The sequence below is a fragment of the Falco naumanni genome, chromosome 4 (genome assembly GCF_017639655.2).
Source record: "Falco naumanni isolate bFalNau1 chromosome 4, bFalNau1.pat, whole genome shotgun sequence".
Taxonomy (NCBI): Eukaryota; Metazoa; Chordata; class Aves; order Falconiformes; family Falconidae; genus Falco; species Falco naumanni.
In genome coordinates this window covers 109,308,923-109,332,039 of record NC_054057.1, presented here as the reverse complement: position 1 = coordinate 109,332,039, position 23,117 = coordinate 109,308,923, and the positions used below count along the sequence as shown (strand labels likewise).

Genomic DNA, 23,117 nt, shown 5'->3' with positions numbered 1-23,117 from the left:
AAAAAGAAAAAAGAAAAAATCTGCAAGCTGAATTCAGAGACATGAACAGTATATATAAATGGTTTGAAGATGAATGAAATCTCATGAAATCCACATTGAATTCACCTGTCTTAGTAATTTTTTCCTCCCATGCCCTATCTGTGCAATTCCATGGTGTCATGACTGCATACATTTAGCAATTTAACTTGAAAAGAAGCAATGGGAATGGTTGAGCATGAAAGTCAATAGTTGTAGCTAAATATCAAACAGCAAGAACAGTGGACTTTGTAACAAAGAGCAAGTGGGCTTTTAAGCTGGGACCAGACTGAAATGGTGGCAAAAGGACACATCATATTCATTTAACCATGCTTGCAGGAACAAAGGGAACAAGGTTAGCTCAAACCAAAAATGGCACTGGTCTAAAACAAGCTGTCAGTGCTTTTGAAGCCAGAAGAATACAGAGTGAGTAGCCTAGGCATGCATTTTTTTTTTTTTTTCGTGGCAGGCAGGTTATATGTTAGAAGAAAAAAGAGCAAAAAAATATGTATATAAAAGAAAGGTTTGAAATGCACATCATCACATCCAGCTAGACATCAGTAACTTCCTACTTACTTCCATATTGCTGTCTAGCGATCCTGCACTGCTGCGTCGCCCACGCTTGCCTGCCCAGGACATGCAACACCATAGATTAGAGACTGAGACAAGACCCAGGTGAAAAACAGCTGCTTTCCCTGAATCACTAGAGGAGTCTCTAAACGCAACTAGAGGGGCTGCAGGGGGGGTTAACATTGCACTGGACTGGTACAGCAGCTACTAAGGCAGAAATTTAGATTTTTAAGGCCATTAGTTATATTAAGTTTCTGTACCTGATGAATTTTTAAGAGGTATTGTTGTTGTGAATCAACTATCATTAGCAGTGTGTGGTTTTTTAAATTTGTACAGCTCTTAAAATACATGTATTTTAGCAACTATATTTAGTAGTATGGTTACGATGTTGGCCAGCAAGTATTTTAAATAGTTTGATTTTCTGGAATCTAATTATCTATGAAGTTTCTTTCTTCAAAGACTGGTAGCATTGATGTATACTTGTGGGGTAGTATTAATTTAAATATTTAATATTGGCATATTCTGAATTTCACTGTGGGGGACTGGTAAGGGGCATCAGTTTTGTCACTTCATTTTCAGTTTTGAACCTGAGTGGATTTCATATAATCTTCTTTCATGAGGTTTAAAAAAAAACAAAACTAAACTTAATTTTTGACCAATAAATCTGGAATCTGTCTTGATATTATGGCTAGATTTTGTTTGTTTAGCTGTGCAGTGCTTTATCTTTAAGCATGATGGATATGTTCTCCAGTGTTCTCAAATTCCCAAAGATATTTGCCTAAACCACCAGACTTTGCCTAAAGAGCCAGAACACCTCAGTGGCTATATATAGGAGACAGGATCCCAGATTTTTCTCTCTAATTTCACAGAAGAGAAAATAGCATATGGCTGCAGTGGAAATAGGTATTTTTTAAAAGATCGCTTGTTAAGCATTGCTTTGCGATGTTTCAAAATACTTTACAGGCCGGGTGTGTGAACAGAGCTAACTTTTGAAGAGCAGTCAGGTTCACAGAGCTTCTCTAAAATTGCATGCTTTTAGAAACCTAAGTTTTCTCAGTGCTTTCTCCTTGCTTTCCTGCAAGGCCAAATATCAGTCTCCACCCTGCATTGGTACATTGCTGCCTTCAGAATCCTCTACTCTGACAGGCGGTTTTGGGGAGGAATGTGAAGATTTCAGCATCACTGAACCTATAAGCCACACCCCCTCATCTTTAGAAGCCCAAAAGCCACATCAGAGCTACACTGACAAACTTTGGGACCACTTTGTAAACGGGGCACAACAGTGATTACTGGGAGGTTGACCCTTACATCTTGACATACCCTGTCACAGACCCATTTAGACCACCCATAAGTCTTATAAGATCAGTGTGACCTGAAAATACCACCTATTAGATCCAGAAGCATAACGTTGACATGGCCGGTCATGGGATGCTGCCCTGTAACACAAGTTCTCTTCAGAGAAGCTACAATTCTCTTTAGACTGCTGTAACATTTCCCACTCTCTTCTCATCACTGAGAGTTGCTCCCTGGTACAACCCCCTCTACACTAACATTAAATTGAGGGGAAGGCATGTATGGTCAAGGTGTTTTGTTCGACTTACTAAAGTTGTTAGAATTTTGAACGACTCCCCTGGATAGGCTCTTTGTCAAAAGCCTGGTGCTTCATCTCTTGCTGCAGTTTTAGCCTCATCAAAACTGTAAATTGTACTGTCTTACGAACCCCCCCAAGGAAAACTGGTTGTGATAATCTCTTATATTTAGTTTTAGTCAGGGTTTGATTTTTTTCTGCTCTGCTATGGGATTAGTACTGATTAACACTCAAATCACTCTTGCTTGCTGATATAAAACACAGAGACATCATCTCGTAACTTAGCAGTCAATATTGCAAATAAGATTGACAGCTGCCACAAGCCATTAAATGTGGCCAAAAATGAAGGAAAACAGGAAAATCTAATGCCTTTTGCATGTGGCGGGTGTCTAATAAAAAAACCATGAACACAGTATATACGGACAGAAAGAGACAGATGGATTTTTGCTTAGAATAACTTCAGGGCAAAGTAGTACTAGCAAAGCCAAGAACAAACAGAAAAATCCTACTGAAAATGCCTATAATTTCCCTCAGATAGGCACGATCACTATACAGAGCACTTTGCTTATTTTCTTAAAAAACAAATTGTATCCAATTCTGTATTGGCCTACAGTGTGATATGAAACTATAAAGTAAATCCTCTTGAGAGTTCCCCCTGCCAATGTGTGTTTATACAAGATTGTTCTCTGGTCTTCAAGGTGGCATCCCATCTCAAAAATATTTCCCTAGCACTGCAGTGTTCAAACACATTTCAAGAAAATGGTGACTCTCAATTAGAATTGTACGTAAGCATAACTCTGTACTCTAATAATAATTAACAGCTGTGCTATAAAGCAAGGTGGTATTCATCAAATCTGAAGACTAGTTTTGTTTAATATACCAGTGATCTACCTGAAATTTTTAAGGATGTTTCTTAGAGTGGTTTATAATTTATTTTTATAGAATTAAATTTCAGTTAATTTAATCTTTTCTGATTCATTCCAACAACTCATTGCTGTTAGATATGAATATTCTTTGTAAGAAATACTTTTAACTTATGCATGTATAACACGTCCCATATATGTACACGCATCATATGGGACTAAGAATATTTCAAATTTGTAGTAGAAATACTGATTAAAGTATTTTTACGAACTTAAACATTCTGCAAGAAAACTCAGAGTTTCATTAATAAAAATCCATTCTAACTTGCAGAAATTGATCTCTCAGATGTGCAGATCATTACAGCAAATGTCAATGTTTCTCACTGTACCCTGTAACTCTGTTCTATGCCAGTGAGATACACTGATATTTAAACAATGTATTATGATCTGGCTTTGTATGTCTTGGGGAAAAAAGTTAGGCAAAAAGTTCTAAATTAAGGTTTTGGTAAAGCAAACTGATGTAGCAGCTCTAATAACAATGAGTTGTTATACTACCCTCCAAAGGCTGTGAAATTGATATTCCCAGCAGCAGCAGATTCTGTAACCATCTGGCTACCGAGCTTACAGGTACTACCCCAGCTGACTTGATCAAAATTGTCTAAAAAATATGCTCTGATCATTAATTTAGAGACACCATTTTCCAGGGTGAAAAGACTCTTCGTAACCTTCAAATTTTCATCTTCTCTGAGTGAAACAGGTTCAGTCTTCAGATCACACACTGACTGTGAAAATAGTGTCCTGGGTTCTTAAAACAGATTATTCTCAAAATACTGATTAAACCGCAGGAGATGAATACAGCATAACCACACCTTGCCTTGTGAACTCCTTCACTCAAAAAACAAACAATGTCTCTTCCATAAGACGGAAACATTGATACAAAGGTGTTTATATACAGTGCAGGGTGTAGTTGTAAAATGGCTTGGTATTAATGTGTGCATTTCACAAAAGACTTGATTCATATGGATCTGTTTTATTTTTAAAACCCAGTAAATTCTGTCATGCCCATTACTGTTGCTATTCCACTGAAGAATAGGAAATATAACAATAGTGACAAGGGAACAGAGAGGAAAAATCTCTCCCTACTTGGAAAGCTCTTCTAATAAAATGACTGCTAGTATCCTCTGTCCTATATAGTGCAGGAAAATCCATGAAGAAGGAGGGAAAAAATAACCGAGTAACCCTGCCTGATGACAGACTATATGCAGTATACAAATAGAATTGTTTTAATTCTGGAACTACTTTGTGTTTTTGTTTTGGGTTTCTTTTTTTTTTTTGTTGTTGGTGGTGGTGGTATTTTTAAGAGTCCCTACTGGCCTGTAGTTGTTTTGAGATAGCTCAGGAGATTGTGAGCACAACTTATATTAATAGCAACCATTATACCATTCTGCACTTCTGTGCAGTTTCCAATATTACAAGGGTATGCCAGTTGTGTGTTATCAGGCCAAACCATAAAATTACAATTGTTAAACCAGCACAGTGTGTAAATATTATTTCCACCCTACAGTTAGGGATGGGGGAAATAAAGCTTGATTTCCACGGGTGCTCTCCACCGTAAAGTCAATGTGAAAACACTGGGTCCCTACAGCAACTCAAAGTCACTGGAATTCAGACTGACTAGCCTAAGATCAGTCAAGAAACCTGTGAGAGAGATAGAATTAGAAACACAACCCATCTAATCCTCGATGCTCTGCTTTACTGGCCAAATCATCCTTCCCACATACTAATGGCCATGATGATGGTGACTTCACACCTTTCACACCTTGCTGGAAACCTGCTGATCCTGTAATTGCATCTGAAGTGGTGTAATGTCCAAAATTCTATTGGAACCCATAAAACTCAGCTTTACCTGCATTAAAATTTGTGTGTCTCCTAATATTTTTATGTAAATTAAGAATTTCAAAAGTCTGGGACAAATAAATTCAGTTCTTCCTTGACTATATAACTCAAGAAAGTGTAATAAATGATGTATATTTCTTTTTAGAAAAATAAAGCACTAAATACTTTTGACATATTCACATCTTGGAACAGCTGGTTGCCACATTCTGCTTTTTATTCCATGGTAAGAACTGGCAATCCACAATGAACAATACTACCTTTAAAATCAAGAGACCCTCATGCACACCCTTTTTGCAATAATGATTTAAGCTACTGCGGCAAATACATGCAAGAACCACCATCAGGAAATGATTCCTGACATTGTTTCTGACAGAGATCTTGACTTTCCTTACGGTTTACAGCTTAGGAGTCAGAATCATTCAAGGTATCAACATTCATTAACTCTAGCAGCTTATGAATCATCACACGTTTTCAAGACAGAAATTTAAAGTCACTTTCCACAGCCACCACTTACTACTGTGGTATCTGGTAGAGAGTAATGGACTGTTTTCTTAAATAGTTTTGTCATATATACATGCAGCCAAAAGGCTGTTCAATCAGATCTCCCCTTCACTGAATAAATATTTAAATTTTTTTCAATTTGTTTTTGCAATGTTTATTGGACAATTATTTGCCTTGCTGCAAAAATATACAACCAGGCAATTTTCTCATGTTTATTAGATTTATTTCTGTTTAAATGTAGAAGGGAACTCTACGAATTCACTTCATCATGCCTTTTCCTACAGACAGACTCACATTCACACGTAGCCCTACTACTCTTGTTCCTTCTCCTTGTTGATCCTGTGTTTTATCCACAAAAAGAACTGAAGCAAACTAGCTTAGTACTCTTTTACAGAAGCAATTTAATATGGTGTAATCACTGGGATGCAGTATCTTGCTAACAAAGGATTTCTTTGTTTGTCTATGGATCATCTCTCCCATATAAAAAAAAAAAAAAGGTCAGCCTCACATGCAAGCTATTCACTGAGAAAAGGCAGAAAACACATGTAAAATCTCATTAAAATTACTACACCAAATAACAATATAACAGATAAGTAATTTCTCAAGCCAGTTGCACTGCACAAGACCAAACAGAAGCTCTCCATAATTCTCAACTATTTAAAGTTAAAATTAAGTTTAGTTGGGTTTAACAAACTCATTGATAAACCCTCCAGTCTGTGATTTCCATTTTTTATTATGGAAAAAAAGTTCTTTTCATTAATAAGCATGCCCATTGTAGGCATGCCTTGTTGAAACGTGAAATGTTTTTGTGATTACAAATACCTGTTTATTGCATAAAACTCGTAACATGAATGTAAATACATGGAAATGTTTGAAAGACAGGGATGAAAAATTCCCATGTGATAAAATAATCAGAAATCACATTTATGGGTCAGATACCCACTGAACTCACATATTCAACAATATGGTAGTTCTCATTCTAATGAAGTAAAAACAAAACAACAAAAAAGGATGACAGAAGTATCCTCAAATCTGAGGTATAACGGTGGTGAAGACTAGTGGCTTGATCTAAAATCCATTGAAGCCAATCAAGCACCAATATTCAACTTCAGCCTGATTTTGGATCAGGGTTCTACGTCTTTTTAATGAAAGCAAATGGACATATGAGTATGAAAGCCTAAACAGAGAATAAAAAAATTGAAGGAGCTCACTCTCTACATATTTGTATGCACATACATATACCCACAAAAAAACAGGCTATAATTTCAGTTTACAACAATTTTTATTGCAGCATAGCTAAAATCTCTTCTTTATTTAAAAAAAGAAAAAATATAAGTAGTGTTTACTCCAAAGATACATAGTATTGAAATTATGACTATACTGTAAATCATCACTATAATTAAAAGAACAAATCGGAGAACGTAACACAGACTATGAAAATAAAAATAAAGTTGTTACTATCCCCAGAAGTACTTTCTGAATGGGGGGGCATGGTGTTCAGATGTGACTTCTTGTAAATGACAGGAATCACATTTAACGCTGAAAGACAAGGTTACTACCCACGGTAGCCTGTATTACTGAGGTATGCCAGTTATGTATTACCGAGGCAAACCATAAAACAAAAACATACCAAGCTTCCCCTGGCTTTTCTTTGGCTAAAAAAAAAAATATCACACCACCACTGCTTTCCAGTCTTTAGCTGAATTGATCAGTTAATAAATCTTAAGACACATCAGTGGTTTTGTGGGGCATCAGTATTCTTGTCCACTAGGGCTTCTTTTATTATATTGGCAGCAGTATTTCACAACAACCTCTTCTGCAGGAATTGGGACTATATCTTGAGTTACAAAATAAGAGAAGACCATCAGGGACACACTGTATCTGAATCACGTAGCTCTAGACAGAATGTAGTAGGGCTTCACTCAATTTCATTCATCAAGGTGGTAACACAGGTACATCTGAGCACAATATACACAGAAAGCGGTCATTACACACAGACCAGTTTCTTTTCTTTCTAAGCCTACTGTATGAAGGGGAAGAAGCAAAGGGGAACAAAAAAAGAAAGGAAAACTAAGTGGGTTACTCCTAGCACAAGGAAGCCTTATTTTATTTTTTTTTTTTTTTTACAAAACACTTACAATTTTTCCTCTGTCTTCACTCTCCTTGAAAAGTATATATAGCAATCTACAACGGTTTAAATGCTTTCAAATATTGGTCGCTTAATAGAACAAGGGTAAAAAACAAACAGAAATTAAACACGAACTATGAAAGAAGAGCTATTTAAAATGTTTGAAGTTTCAGTATTACTAGTTCTGGAAGCTCACTGTGAGTTGGGCTTTATACACATCCTTCACGCATCTTTGCATGCACTAGTCGGAGCAAGGAAACACGGGCGGCGCTTACCTGCTTCAGAGAGGTCTCTCAGGGAGCTGCTCAGGGCGCTTCTTTTCAGCCCCTCCCCAGTGGCATAGCTGTCATCCAGGCAAGCTCTGTTCAGCGTCCCATTGCCAGAATCTTTTTTCAGGCTGGAGCACTGAGACATGCTTGGACGCACCACACCCTTCTGTTTTTCTAGCTCAGCTGAGAGAAAGAGAATAATTTTGCAAGTCATTTTTACTGACTATAATGAAGGACACTGTAACATCACAATTTCTGGATGTGATCACCTATTACTGTGACTAATAGATAAGAGTTCGTTTTGGCACTGTTACATGCCAGAGAGGAACTTCACTCCAGTACTAACAGCTTTATATTACACCACACTGGATGAAAGGCTATTCCTCTTTTGAAAAAAAACAAGATAAAATTCCACGTTTAGACAACTCATGTAATTTCCAGCAAAATATATCAATTTGTGTTACAGCTATTTAATTGTGAGAATACGGAATATCAACATGGAAATGATGAAAAATTCAGTTGAAAACTTATTTGAAAGGCCATCCCTGAGAATTTCAGAGGGATGTAAATTATCCTAAAATTCTTACTGTAATTTATACTACAAATTACAAATCCATCTCTCCTCTGTCCATTGCTATTTGCAGTTTGCCCAGGCTAAACAGCCACTGCAGCTATGCTGCAGTAAATTAATAGTCAGTGAACTCTGATGGGGGCTTAAGTTATCATTAGTTTTTAATTCTTTCTAGAATGCAAAGCCATGGAAAAAAACACCCACATTACTTTTTAACTTTTAAAGAGTTCTAATTCTATACATATATTCAATATTTTCTTATTTTGATTAGCTTGAAAATGCTCTATTATATGTACCTTTGTACTTACACTCTATTCTGTGCTTTTCCATTTCTTGAACCTCTGCAATTGACTCCCTCAAATCATCTGTAAACTTCTTCCTGTCCTGAGGATTTGGTGCATTAAAATTTATTAGAACTTTGATATCTGCTCCTGGAACAGCTGATGTGAGCCGAATACCATTGGGATAATCTAGAAGAAAGAGTCAAGAAAAACTAAGCTCTGATTATTCCGATTACTTTTCTTTTTATAAAACAAAAGAAAACAAAGAAACCCCTGAAGGCTTTTTACTAATATTACCATATAAGGGACTAAGTCAGAGAAATAGAAGTCTAAAGGCACAGAATTAGAATGAAATCCCTAAAATACATTTGAACTGCTTAACTGTCGAGATACCAAATAAATAGTGAAAGATAGTTTTTATGCAGCTGTTACCCTTAAGGTATCACGTACAACGTAACAGAAAAATCACAGGGAATAAAAACCAAAAATTAAGGCGGTAACTTTTGTTTCATCGAATGGATGCCATTACCTACCTTACTCAATTGTGACCATGCTGAATGAAGACTACTGTAATGCCTCCCAAATACTAGCAAATGTCTTGCACTTTCAACTTTATGTTTGCAGGAAGACAAACACACTAGCATATGTACAGCTTTTAGTATTTCCTATTCAGTTGTGGGGACATCCTACTTTCCCTTCTTTAAAAAAGAGGTAAGTTAAAATTAGCTGTGAAATTACATACTGAAGAAATAAAAGGAGTGGGGCTGTTCCCCCCACCCCTTTTGGCCCACACTATGGACTTCTTCACAATAAAAGGCAGATTTTTCAGCAAACTGTCTTTGCCTCTTTTCTAGCTGCACATCTGAAAATGCTAATTATAACAGCTAGTGAAAAACATCTCCTGGTTGAGACAGAAGGGTCATTTACAGAAAGAAAGCTTATAATGAAGGTATGTTCTGCCGCAGAATACAGAACCAGCCTTTGCTCAAAGCAGAGACCTGTAGAAACAGGGTGTCAGAAAACAGGAAAACTCAAAACGTGCATTCTAATTCACAATGTTTTCTTTCACTCAACTGCCTGACCTTACTGGTTTGCTAAAGGTCTCAAATATTTACTTAAGTATTCAATCTGAACTTCAAGTGCTCCCACGTACTAAAAAACTCATTCCCTGCAGAACCAGCAGATGATGCAAGATAGTCTCTTCCCTCAAAGCCATTTGGTTTCAACAAGACTTACAATACTGAGAAACAAACGCAAATGCTACGCTTCTTTAAAAGGGTATCTTAACTTCCAAATCAAGAGTCGCAACTAAAAGTGAAGCAAGTCCATGTACCGTTCTTGGGGGTGGGGTGGGGAGCAACCTCATTTATATCCTGGCATTTGCTCAGGTGGGCTACCACAAGCCTCAAAGGGTACAGAGAGGGAAGGAGGGGGCAAGCGCCTGGGGCTTCTGCTGGGGTTTGATATCAACATCTGGCACAGCAGTAATGTATAGCTGACCTGCTTCTGCTGACCACACGACAATGGCATCTACCTTCAATCAAATCAGACAGCTGCCTCCAGCTGCCTGCAGCTGCTGTCCTTCAGAATACGGCCACACGGCTGACGGCGCAGAGGCAGCTGGTGCCAGGCCAGCAGACCGGTGGAGAGCAGGGTACACCGCCACAGGTGCTCTGAGCACTGACACTGGGGAAGTGGCAAACAGCTCTAGAAAGTGCGCCACTTGGGAAGGGCGGGGGAAATAGTTATGGAACTGAACAAGGAAACTCGGTAACCCTAAAGTCACATGGACTACCTTCACATACGAGCAAAGAATGGATTTCCAAATAATAAACACGCAGAAGAGTTTTATTATCAGAGATACTCCTCTACATTGTACTGATTATCAGGAAACACATAAGTATTTATTGGTTTCATATACACTCTCTCTGAAGTTATTTGCTTGCCCTTTCTATTTTCTCAGTGATTTTGACTGAAAATCTAAAATATACTTCCCTTATGGCCTATTTATTTACTAGAGATATACGACATTATTCTCCCTTTTGGAGCTTATCCACCCCTCGATGTCATTGACTTCTGCCATTAGAAGTCAATTCTTCTATCATCCAGGGCAACCATGGTTGATGCTCTTTGGCTGCTGGTGAGTAGCCAAAACCATTTTTGTTGCTTCTGCTTTAGTGAGACCAAATTTTACTCACTTGAAATCAGCAGATTCTGACAGCTGCGACAGACAGATTTACTGAATGGCACGATAGCTCAGCCAAAATAATCCAAAGCTTGCTGGGGACAGGGGAAACCAAAAATATGCATTTTACAAACCAGAGGGGAAGAATAACCTTTCTTTCCCAGCTGGAAGACGCTGCATCTGGAGCTCATCTGCATCTACTAAAGTGTCTCAGTTAAAATGCCTCCAGTTCACTGGAAGGAATCCAACTCTTCACTCCTAGTTTCACTATAGGTATTTTTAAGTTTACTTGAATAAAGTGCTTCTACTCAGCATGCTTACAAGATTTTTAATTTATTTAACTTGACATCAAGGAATTATATATTCTATTTTTAGTAGAATCCAAGATATAAATATTTGGCCTTCCTCTCTAAAAATGAATTTTATATCATACAATGTGTGCACAAGAGAGAGAATAAATATGTTTGCATATAAATAATCTACAGGCTACATCACTGCTGTAAGCTCTACAAAATCTTCCCCTTTGAAATCTCCAGATGCTTTTGACTCAATAACAGCAACTTCTTTTGAGTGACATGAGCACTGGAGCAGGTTCTCAAGAACAAGAAAAACCAAGAGCCTTCCACAATAGAAAAGCACAGAAACTACTGACTGTCACACTGCACTGTATCCAGTTTATCACTAAGGGCAAGGTTTGGTTTACAAACCATGAGGTCAGCTCAAATAGACTGTCTCCCTGTGTACCCTACAACCAACTGCGCTCTGCTGCGTTATTATGATGTGTCTGGGCTTAAAATCAGGCCATTAGCAAACTATTTGCTTTTTGTTGTGTTTTTGTCTGCTGAGACTAAGGTTGACAAGCATTACAGATAAAAAGTATATTGGATTGATGCAGATTATGACTGACAAAAAAAAAAGGTGTCAGAAAATACAAACTTTAATCTAGACTCTACTTTGTATTTATATTTGAAGAGTATACATTACCTAGGCACCAAGTTAATATATATATCAGGAAAATAAACTAAATAATGCTAACGCTTTGGTTTACACATATCGTAATAGTAATTATTTATTATCATTTATACATTTCCAGCTAACCATGCCATTGACTCTGCAACAAAAGTATTTATTTGCTTCTTTACAAACATTTTATTCTTTACAAGTATTCACAAACAACACATTTGGCTAGATTTGGCTTCTGAATACAACCAAAAAAATCTTAATAGCAGTCTTGCTGTTTCTTATGCTGATACCATCTTGTGTTAAACTTTAGGGCTAAGTTAAATTCAGAGCAATTTTATTCCTATATTCAAAATCAAATCCTGTTCACCTCTTTCATTCACACATTTAAAAATCTTATTTTATTTATAAATATGATGGTCATCTAAAAAGAGAGGAGAGACTTACACTGGTTCTCAAAAAGAAGAACTTGCATTCCATAGAGGGAAAATGACTGTCGAAAACTGTATGTAACTGAGTTCTTCTTCTTTTGAAAAATCTTGGTCACCTGAAAGTTATCAAATAAACAAAGTGAAATATCCCTTTCACCACATAGTGTTTGTGGAAAATTATTGTTCTTAAGAATTAGCATATGAGAAAACATTTTATGCCAAAGAAAGCTATAATCTGCCAGAAAACATGAACTTGCAATATTTTCCTTTTTTTTTTTTTTTTTTTTAAAAAATGCAACTGAGGTGTTTAATCTACTACTACTGAAGCTAGCTTTGAAGCATTGGTATATCTTAGCAAGAAGGTTTAATATTTTATCCAGATACAAAGCTTTTGTGCTCTCTATTTCTCCAGAATCCTACTTAAAATTTCAGAAAGAAAAAAAAAACCATAAGTGCACCTTTATTGTGCACTGTACATGCCAGCAAAAATGTAAATATTTTTAATTTATCATTTTTTAAAAAAACGCAGCTGCCAACACACTTCACACTTTTTTTCTTACAAGCTGACTACAGGCAGGACATGCTTATAGACTGCTCCACACAAGTTTAATTCTCAGCCCTTATTCTCATGTGCTGTGACCTTCCAAACCTGCTTCAATTCTAAGCACCTCCAAATACTGCCTTACACAGTAAGATGCCCTGTTTCCCCTATGATTTTTACAGCACCTATCGCAATAAAAGCTCTGAGACTTCTACTTTTTGCTGCAACATAAGTAACATGCTGCTCCATACCATTAATTTTGGGGGTTTCCTAAAGTGCGAATGCCACCACTCTGTATAGCCCAGAGGTTTGTTTTCACTAGCTCTTTCTAATTTTAATTTCCGATGATGGTATTTTACTAGAACTGACAAATTTGGTCTATATTAGTCCCAAAACAGTGTGATAAAACTACTGACATCTGAGTAAGTAATAACAAACAACCGAAAACTTGCAACCTGAAGACAAAAATGTTTCATCACTTTACACACAAGCTCACATTTACAACTAAGAGGTTATTCTCATTATCAAAAAGATTATTTTTTATTAAATTTACTTCCTGGTTGTAAGGTCTGAAGGTATGTAAAAATTAAAACACCATAAAGTTGTGCATCCGAAGTATGCCTTTTTTGTAACAAAACATGAAATACTTAGTTTAGTTCTTAGTCCTTTGGTAACAGCCAAATACATTCCAAATAGAGTGCAACAAATTTTCCTATTTTTAAGAGTAAATCAACCAAATAATTCCAAGCTGTCACTAGTTTTGTATGTCTGTTTTTCAAAAGACTGGCTCAAGTTAAATGCACACTAAATAGTAAAGTCAACTGTAAAATCTATTTCAACATATCCTATTCCTATTTCAATGAATAAACATATTTGGTTCATAGAACATCTGGGGAATACAAAGTAGCATGTAATTTTGTTTTTCCACAAGTAACTTGAATTTGTTATTCACAGAATAAAGAACATCTCCCTTTACCCATTAGGGAAATGGGTAACCTGGAGCGAATTTTTGTTCTTTCCAGTAAAAACTATTGCATCAAAGTACTTTCTTACAATAGAGTGTAGTAATCAGTAAAAGGTTTCAGTTTTGAAAAACATTATATATAATGAATAAAATTAAGAAAATTTCAATCTTAATCATCCCAAGATTGTTGGGGTACAGAGTAAAAGATAATAGATACTTATTTTTAGGAATGCTCATGCACTTAATTGCCACTGATTTCATGAAGATAGAAATACCTCCACAGAAGTCTAACCACCTGAAAATACATACCACAAGAAGATCATTAAATAAAAATATTTCTCGCTGGTGTAATCCAAGCTTCTGAGGCTTATTTGGATCTGGGACTTCAAACAGCCTACAGTAGCAAACAAGCCTCCGGTGGGGTAGAGAGAGAACCTATGATAATACAAAAGTTCACAGTTAATATAGCAATATTTAGCCAAGAATGAAATCTTTCATACCCAGAGTCTTTTTTTGAGTACTTCAAATATTTTTACCTCTAAGCCTATTGGACTTTTTCATCAAAGAACCAACAACAGAAAAATAAATATGTATATGCCACAAATCTGCATAACATTGGAACTTCATCATAGTTCTGATATAAATTCTCTTAACAGCTTGCATTCCTGTGTATGGATGCCAATGAAAAGTTTTACTGGGGATAGAATTTGTGAAACAATGAAACCTTGAAAGAACTTACTTGCTTAATCTTAAGCTCAAAGCAAAGGATGTTTGCTTTCCTGAGCATTTTTACATATCTTTATTAAGAAGAAAGGATGCAAAGCAACTTCAGCTTTTGTGAGGTGAAAAGACTGATGTTGTAGATTACTTTTTGTCAGCCACTGAGTTAATACAATTTGTTCATTCCCCCATAGCAGGGAAATGGTGACATCAGGGAAAAGTAAATGCATTTTCAGTCTGGCGTATTTTCTCATGCTGGCAAGAATAATTTTCCATTTTCTTATTTGAAATATCTGCTTTCAAATCTGAATGATGATACCTTGTCAACAATATTAAAATAAACCCTTTAAACTTTAAAAAAATTGAAGTAGAGCATATTCTTTGGTAACTAGATATGTATTCATTTATAGCTTTTATTTCTTTATAATTCCTGATTCTGCGTGGAAATTACAAGATTTACTAGGCAAAGAAAAACAGTCAAAGTATGTTAATGCTTCTCCTTCCTCTATATGAGCAAGGAGGGGCTGGGGCGAAGAGGGGGAAAGAAGAGTTTAGGATTCATATTTGCCTTTGTTGCTGGTTGGTTATCAAGTCATTTGGTGAGATTCCAGTCTTTCCCTGAAATCCAATGATAACTATACTAATAAAAAGTAAAATGCTAATGGGATTTAATTTATCTATGGCATTAACTTAATTACCCTCTCTGAACTTGCAAAGAGAAGGTATTTGAGAAAAGATCTGACATGTTCTAAAGGAGCCAGTGAGGTGAAGAATGCTGGAGAAATCAATGTTTTCTATTTTTAGGCTATTCTGTCAACTGAACAGCTTATACAGGTTCTCAGTGAAAAGTGGCAGGAGTAAATGTTGCGTGTTGTCATTCTCTCCTACCTCCAGACGTAGTTTCCCCAGCCTATGGCAGGGATTTGCTACTGCAATGTAACAAAACCCAAGGGTAGTCACTGAGCCTATATACAGTGACACTGAAATTTAACTATAGACAATACTTTCACTGATAGCAATAGATGGATCCAGTAACATTCCCTTCCACCATATTTTATGAAGGTCACATCTTTCAGTTTGCTTTTACAGTCCAGTGGTACTGCTAGACATGCACCCATGAAACACTGGCAGGTATTTAACTTAGGAATATGAAGATAGCTTTGCATGATTTTAATTGTTTGCACAAAAAAAGCAAGAAACAGGAGACTGAAAAAATGAATGAAAGTTTAAAGTTCCTTCTCTGGATTGTCCTGAGTGAAGCTGCTAATGCACAGTGTCATTATAACTGAGAAAAAAAAAATAATTAGGATCAAATTTGTATAAGGTAATCAGATTTCAGAGCGCTACATGCACTCCTCTGCTATGGGGTGGTTGGTTTGTTCAAAACTACTAGCAATAACGTTACCATGAAATTAAAGTCAGCCAAACACTGCAATAGAAGAATAGGTTTAGTATTATTATTAAATATGCCTATAACTTAAATCTGGAATCAATATTTTCTATGTTCATCCACCTTGCAGAAGAGAACTGTTAAATTAACCGGCAATATCTTTCTAGAGTGTCATTTGATACTGAAATGGACCAGAAAGAATAAACACACCACGGCCCAAATGGAAAGGTGAGATGCAACTGTAATTTTACTTGTTTATTCTTTACTGGCTGTCTAATTTCTACAGTGATAACAGCATCTGAAATGCATAAAAAGTGTACTAAAAAAAAAAAGTCTAAAAAAAGTCTCGGCAATAAATTAAGCAGTCTCTGGGAAGTGTATTTTTAAGAAAATCTTTATACTTTGAGAGTTATTACTATAACAATAGGAAAATTTTGCTTGAAAGAAGCCCAATTTTTAAAAAAGTTAAAATGTAACAGAATGCATTATTGCTGGTTTAAGAAATCACTGCCAGTTAAAATGACTATACATTTTGAAGGAGTATGAGAAAAATACCTACACAACCAAGTCCATGATGCAGAGATCCAATCTACAGTAGAAAGACATATACAAGTTCGTTAAACTTCAGAGAAACACAGTACTGTATCATAGCAAGTAAATACGTCATGGTCTTACTATGACTAAATGCCTATAAAGTAAAAACAAATATTTCTATCAATAAGGACTGTTACTTTTTCCTAAATTTTCTTTCACACAGTTAAAAAGTCTCTCAACAGAAGAATCCTTGAACCTAGGATTCCACGGAGGACATTGTTTTCTTAATCCCATTTAATTTACAAGGTCAGGATTAGTTTTAGGATTTGATTTGCCACATGCCTGAATGAAAAACCATGAAAAAACCCATCTCCCACAGAAACCTATATATAAATCCAAATCCCCAAACAATGACGGAAAATAACTTTCATATGAAAGCATAAGTGACTGTCAAATACTGACTTCAGAATATTTATTTCCCTTCTCCTCAAAAATATATAAAAGCTGTTATTAAGGAAATTCTGCTTTCTCTCTCCTGCTTCTTCCAAGAGATCTCCTCTAGATTTCTTTACTTGGAAACAGAAGTAAATTAGACTTTTTTTTTTTTTTTTTTTTTTTTTTTGGGTGGTCCCTCATTCCCTTCCCCCCCCACGCCATGTTGAGGCTTGTCTGAGAAAAGGGAGAGTCTTGAGATCCATGCTCTTTGTCTTAATAAAAAATCCCCCAACTTGTCAGTCCCTGCTGCAGCAAAGTTCCCCAGAGCTGATAAAAAATGTAGAACTTCAAACCCAAGCAAATCTAGTCTTTTTTTGGCTTAGTTCTGGGCTCCCTTTGCGATTACTAACATGAAGATTTTCAGAAGATGACACTAGGAGTATCCATTGTCCCTCTCCACACTAGGTATCGTTGCTAGCATGTAAAATACTGGTCTTACTACCTGTGTGCACTCAGCTCCTAAAACAAAGGGGAAAATGCTGTGGTCTTTATTTTTTCTCTCCTTTTCCAACAGATGCTTTGAAGATTAATTTATATAGCAAAGTATTTCAGGATTTTTCCCACAACAAAGCATGAGGTATTTTCGGATGCTCAAACACAACATCAGAATCCCTGGGACTGGATTTTCAGACAAATTCTGAGACAAAACAACACGATCTCCCCTTACAAAAACACCAGTTCACAGAGCTAGTTGCAAAGCTGAGAAAGACACTGACATGAACAGAAGTTTTCTATTACTCTTCTAAATTATGGAGCCATAACTGATAATGTAAATGTTGGAATGTGATTCTCTACATCAATTTACCAAAACACTTCAATTACCTCAAAACAACATGAGAACTTCCTAAAATGCAGATATTTCAGTGTAATTTCAGAATTTTAAAGCTTCACATAGAGAAGATTTTAAGACTATTAACATGATCATGAATATTGGACTGCAACAACAAAATGTATCTGCACCATGAATACTCAAAAATTAAAACCAATCTCACAGCAAATTATTATTTTGACAGTTTCTGCCTTTTGCCATTTATCAATCAATTTATACTTCTAAGCAACACACTTCTGCATTGTTCTGTACTGTGCATTGTCCTGTATCTCCTTAGGAACTGACAGGCAGTGCAAAGTAAACTTACCGGTTTCTTTCCTACTATGAGTTTTTCAACCTTCTGGACTTGGGATACATGGTCCTCATTTGTTTTCAGTTCCCGTTTGCGGATTCGCTCATAAATCCCAATCAGCATTTCTCGTGGGATATCCTCACCATCATCCACACCTGCAGAAGGCAACAGTTTCTATTATCAGTCTATATCAGTAGAATGATCTAACAAACACTATTATTTCTCAGCAATCCAGGCTTCTCGGCAAGGACAGGATAAAAACATGGGCAACCTTTGTTTCCTCTGCTAACAGTAACATCAATGCTGCCTAAGAATGCTGATGCACTTGTTTATGCTGTTTTGTTCTATAGCTGCCAGTACTTTGTCAACTAACGTCCTATGCTGTCCTTGTGCCTACCTTACCAAAGCACCAGAAGTTACGTTACTTATTACTGAAGCACTGATTTTTGTCCAAAAGTTTGCCTCCCCTAATATGCCAAGACATTGATGGATATTACACAGATTTGGTTTTTTGTTTTAAAACTCTAATCTAAAACAAAGCCATAAAAAGGCTAATTTCCTATGTAATTTTTTTTTCTTTCTTTTTTTCTTCTTTCAAGCTTCCTCTGCTTGGTATGAAAGCTTAAATGAGTTAAAATGAGCTCAATAACCCTTTAGATACTAAAATCTCCATATGACCTTCTCCTAGGAATATACTACTGGGAGGAAGCAGAACAACCATTCCATTTTGCCTTTGTCCCAAAACTACTCAACACTGTTCATGAAATAATTTCCTACACGAGAACCTTATGAACATCCACTAAAATTAATTTAACCAATATTTCCTGAATGATTTCAAACCCAATTAATTTACTCTGGAAAAACAAATCAACAAAATAGCCTAGTAGCATTATTCTTTAACACTTATGATTATCATTGGTATCTCAGCATTCTAAAAAATGCCACAGTGCCTTGAATGCTTGCTCCTGAATTTTTAATAGCAGTGGAAGGAGTCCAATTTCCGTAAGTGACTTAAAGCTGGATTTCCTGGGGACCAGATGCATGTCTATTTGTTAAACAGGTTTTAAAGCAATAAACTCCTATCTCCCATTCAGCAGCCAAAATAGAATATTTTGTCACCCAGTGGAACAACTGTTCGCTTAAAAAATACTGTGATAAAATACTGTTTCTTTGCAACCAGAAGGAAGCAAAACTGCCTCTGTTCTGTTCCACACCAGCAAGTCTTCCACAGACCATCCTTTGCGATCCAGTCATTTAAAGTTACAGGCAAGGTAGCCTGTCACAAAAACACCTGCTATAGAAATTGCTGGCAGTCAGGCTGCAGCTCAGAGAGAATGTACTGTATTTAATATAACTGTAGTATTATGCTAAGTGATGGAAATCATTCCTTTTTTAATCTTTGTGGACTTTATGATAAGATCTCAACACCGACTTATATTTTGCTAAGCTAAAACTTCTGCTAAGCATAGATCGTTCGTTGATGTCTTATATAAATCTAAAATAATAAAATCACCAAACAAGACTCTCATTTTCAAGGTCTGAAATTCCAGAACACCACAGGTATTTTGTTTTTACTAGTACTAAAAGTACCACATGCACACATGAATCCAAACCGCCATGCATCTGAGATACACCAATATATTTTTATATATTAAGCAACGTGATTATGTCTTTCTGCCATTCAGCCCACTTTTAGATACCACTGAGAAAATGGTTGTTAAACAGTACATGAGTGCTTGCTAGTGCCTGCAATAGTGGGCCTGTTCTGCTACTGTGCTCCTACATTCATTGTAGCCAAAAGAAGAGAGACTGTGCACTAAGTTGTGCTTATTCTGTGCTTAAAGGCAGGGGGAGGAGGAGGAGGGTTGCAGTGGCTGAGCAGGCAATTTTCCTGGTCTTTGCACAAACACATAGTAATGGAACCGCAGTAAAAGCTTCTTTCTGCCTATGGGCACAAACTATTGTAAAGAAAAAAACCAGGATGGGGGCTTCAGCCTCATTTTACTTCTCTAACATCTGAGCACCCTTCTGAGATAAAAGGTAAGTGCTGTCTCAATCATTCTTCCTCAAATACCCTGGAACAACAGGAGGTATTACCTCCTTATCCACGACCTTCCTCCTCAGCTCTACAGTGACTATTGCCTTTTAGGCACAGCTGAGCACTGGCTGAGCCAATACTTCATAAAAATCTGTTGTTCTTCACCAGAAATAACCAGGATAGAAAGGTCCAAGATACAGATTTGAAAAATTATCTGTATTTTTTTGGCAATCTAATTGCAAGCTTAGGTGTGCTGTAGCCTGGCAAAGAGTTTCTTGATCAGAAAATATACCAATGAAGAAAACTAAATGACATTTCTGTACTATTTACCATGTACCTTTCAGGAAGATTTTGGAATTCAGACTCCCCCCCCCCCGAGAATTTAAATCTTTAGTTTATTTGCATAAATTCTCATCATGGCAATTTCTGTTCCATAATATATACATATACATGGGAACAAAAGGACCTAGCAGTACATCCATTCAAGAAAAACAAGATAAAAATGACAAAATATCATATATTTAATCCTGTTTTCACTATTCCAGAAATAACTAAAGCCTGTAAAAATGACAGTAGTTTTAAGTCAGGTGAGATCAGAAACAAGTGCCCCGTATTTTACCTTTTTCCCAGAATATACACAGTGGCCCTCCAATGACAGTCACAGGGAAAAGCGTTCATGACCTCCATCCTTAAGTGTTTGCTTACCCCTTAGATTCTTGACAAAATCTTCTAGCTTCATTTTGCGTTCTGGTTTCACATTAGGGCTGTACATATCTGTGTTCAACAGTATGATGGCAAAAGCTAGAATGAAGATGGTATCAGGATTTCTAAATTGTCTCACAACACCGGGATTGCAGATACAGTATCGTTGGCTGTAAAAAAGCAAAAAGGGGACGCTGTCACAGCTATAAATTACTATTCTAATTCCACCAAATAAACCAACTGCTCCATTCCAGAGGCTGAGCAAGCCATTATTTGCATTCCATATATATATTTAGCTTTCCATCTACACATTTTCATAAGCCAGTCCTAGAACATGGAAGGCTTTTGTTTTGTACTACCACTGTAACTTCAGTTAGTACGGATTCTGAGCTACAACGTCAGTCTTCCACTTTTCTCCATGAGTAACACCCGCTAACACCAGGTAAGAACCAGCACTGACTTTAGCTTACCACCATATAATGACTTACATCTCATTTTGCCCTGGGCAAATTATGCTTGTGTTAGTATTAATAAGTTAATGTTCTTTATTCCACTATTTTTGAAATTCTTTATGAAAAGTTGAGAGCATATATACTCTAAAATGTAAATGGCCTTGTAATTTCACTTATATAAAGGATTGCATCCATTGTTAGAGACATTCAGAAGTCCTTGAATATCTTTTCAACTGATGCCAAAAAGAACTTTTAATTGAAAAACCTTGCTATATTAATACAAATGACATACGTGAACACCAGCAGCAACTAAAACTTCCTATTTCGTATTAGCAAAACCACCACGAAAGACATGCCATATTTGAAACTGTATGTAGCTGACAAGGACACTGCAAATAAGCAGGGAAGTAACTGAGATATACTCAACTTCCCCAGTTCTCCAGCCTGACAGTTAGACAACAGCAGGTTTCTGGTGACTGAGTAATTTATTACAGCATCATACCTAAAAGCTTCAATGAGCCGTTCTACTTTCTGGGCTTCTCCTTGAACACGGATATGAGCCTGAAATTTCCTGAGTGCTTCATCCAGTTCCATTGTTGAGAAGTCCATCTCATCCACAACACAGCTAGGAGAAAAACATAGTGCCATTGTGTCTTAATTTCTAACAACACGGTACCAAAGGTAAGCTTTTGAGACCAAAAAAAACCTTTCAGTTTTTCAACTCTTGTAAAGTTTCATGGAGTTTTTTGAAACATTCAGCAGCAATTGCAGTAAGTGTAGGTAAGTTGTGAAGGAAGGATTGCAAATAATAGATCAAAGAGAATGTGTACATGTAAGCGGGTCCTTATTTTTTTTCTAACAGAAGAGCTGCTAGAATAGCAAATGTCTGACCAATGTAAGCAACGTACCATTGCCAAGAATAACTATTGGTTTTGTGCTTCCAGGCCAATCAATTATTAGAATGCCTATAACAATAATAAAGAGCCTATACTGTTCACAATATTGGATCTCAAACAGCCTGCAGCAAGCACAATAACCTGTACCAAATGGCTCTGTGTCTAGGAACGTTCTTACATATGGAGAAAAAGAAATAATCTTGTTTGGATACTCTCTTACTATTACTGTAATTCTCATCTCCCCACCATTTGCCATGTCTTTCAGTGAACATTTATGAAGAAATAGTTTCTTGCTCTGAAAATACAATGCTGACATAAAATAAAAGAAGGAACCAGTTTAATATAATCAACAATGTGAACTATGTCATTCTAATATTTTGTTTAAAGACTACTTTAAAATCAGAAGCTTGTAAATTTCCTTTCTTTAAACTCAGCTTTAAGTTTTTAAATAAGCAGATATGAATCACTGCACATAACGGCACTGTAATACAGAAAGAAAGCACAATCCAATTTTAAAAGCCTTTTCTTAAATGTATAGCTATACAATGACAAATTAGAGTAGCTCACATTTGTCTTCTAGTAGTGTTGTAGCTAACATCTGCTTACCACCTCTTTACAAAATTTGGGCAAGAGTGGAATATACCATTTGCGGAGCCAGTGCAACAACAGCTGCCTTGGCTCCCTACTGTACCACTTGCCTGTACTCTTGCACTGAACTGTGTAGCGTAATGAACTGAAATGATGGGAGTCCCGTACAGAGTAACAAAATGTCATGCTTTCCCTCTCACTTTTAACAGTGTTCTTTATGGTGGTTTCATTTTATTCCTTCTTTGAGAGTCTGTACTTCTGTTTTCTAATGCAAAGTCAAGACACAGTAGAAGGTCAGATCCTCAGCTACACCTCTGTGACACCATGCACTCCTTGGTCAGGCAAAGACAGAATGCCGAGGCTCACTGCAGAACAGCAGGGCTGCAGGAAGGGTGTCTGATGTCCCCCAAATGTTGGC

The 23,117-nt window shown here is 36.6% G+C and overlaps 1 protein-coding gene across 9 annotated transcripts in view; it reads right to left on the bottom strand.

The window, feature by feature from the left end:
* Positions 1–23,117, bottom strand: part of IQSEC1 (IQ motif and Sec7 domain ArfGEF 1) — a 351,634-nt gene that overhangs the window by 5,503 nt on the left and 323,014 nt on the right. For 5 of the 9 annotated variants that reach the window (XM_040593152.1, XM_040593155.1, XM_040593156.1 and 2 more), the window contains 9 exons: positions 21,718–21,840; positions 20,767–20,933; positions 18,039–18,178; positions 16,433–16,462; positions 14,073–14,198; positions 12,275–12,374; positions 8,698–8,871; positions 7,837–8,013; positions 592–641 (listed from right to left, as the gene is read on the bottom strand). In XM_040593152.1, coding sequence (XP_040449086.1) covers positions 592–641; positions 7,837–8,013; positions 8,698–8,871; positions 12,275–12,374; positions 14,073–14,198; positions 16,433–16,462; positions 18,039–18,178; positions 20,767–20,933; positions 21,718–21,840 — 1,087 coding nt within the window. Of the gene's footprint in view, positions 1–591; positions 642–5,896; positions 7,392–7,836; positions 8,014–8,697; positions 8,872–12,274; positions 12,375–14,072; positions 14,199–16,432; positions 16,463–18,038; positions 18,179–20,766; positions 20,934–21,717; positions 21,841–23,117 lie in introns of those variants that run through there. The other 4 variants (XM_040593153.1, XM_040593158.1, XM_040593160.1 and 1 more) reach the window with 3 other exon arrangements.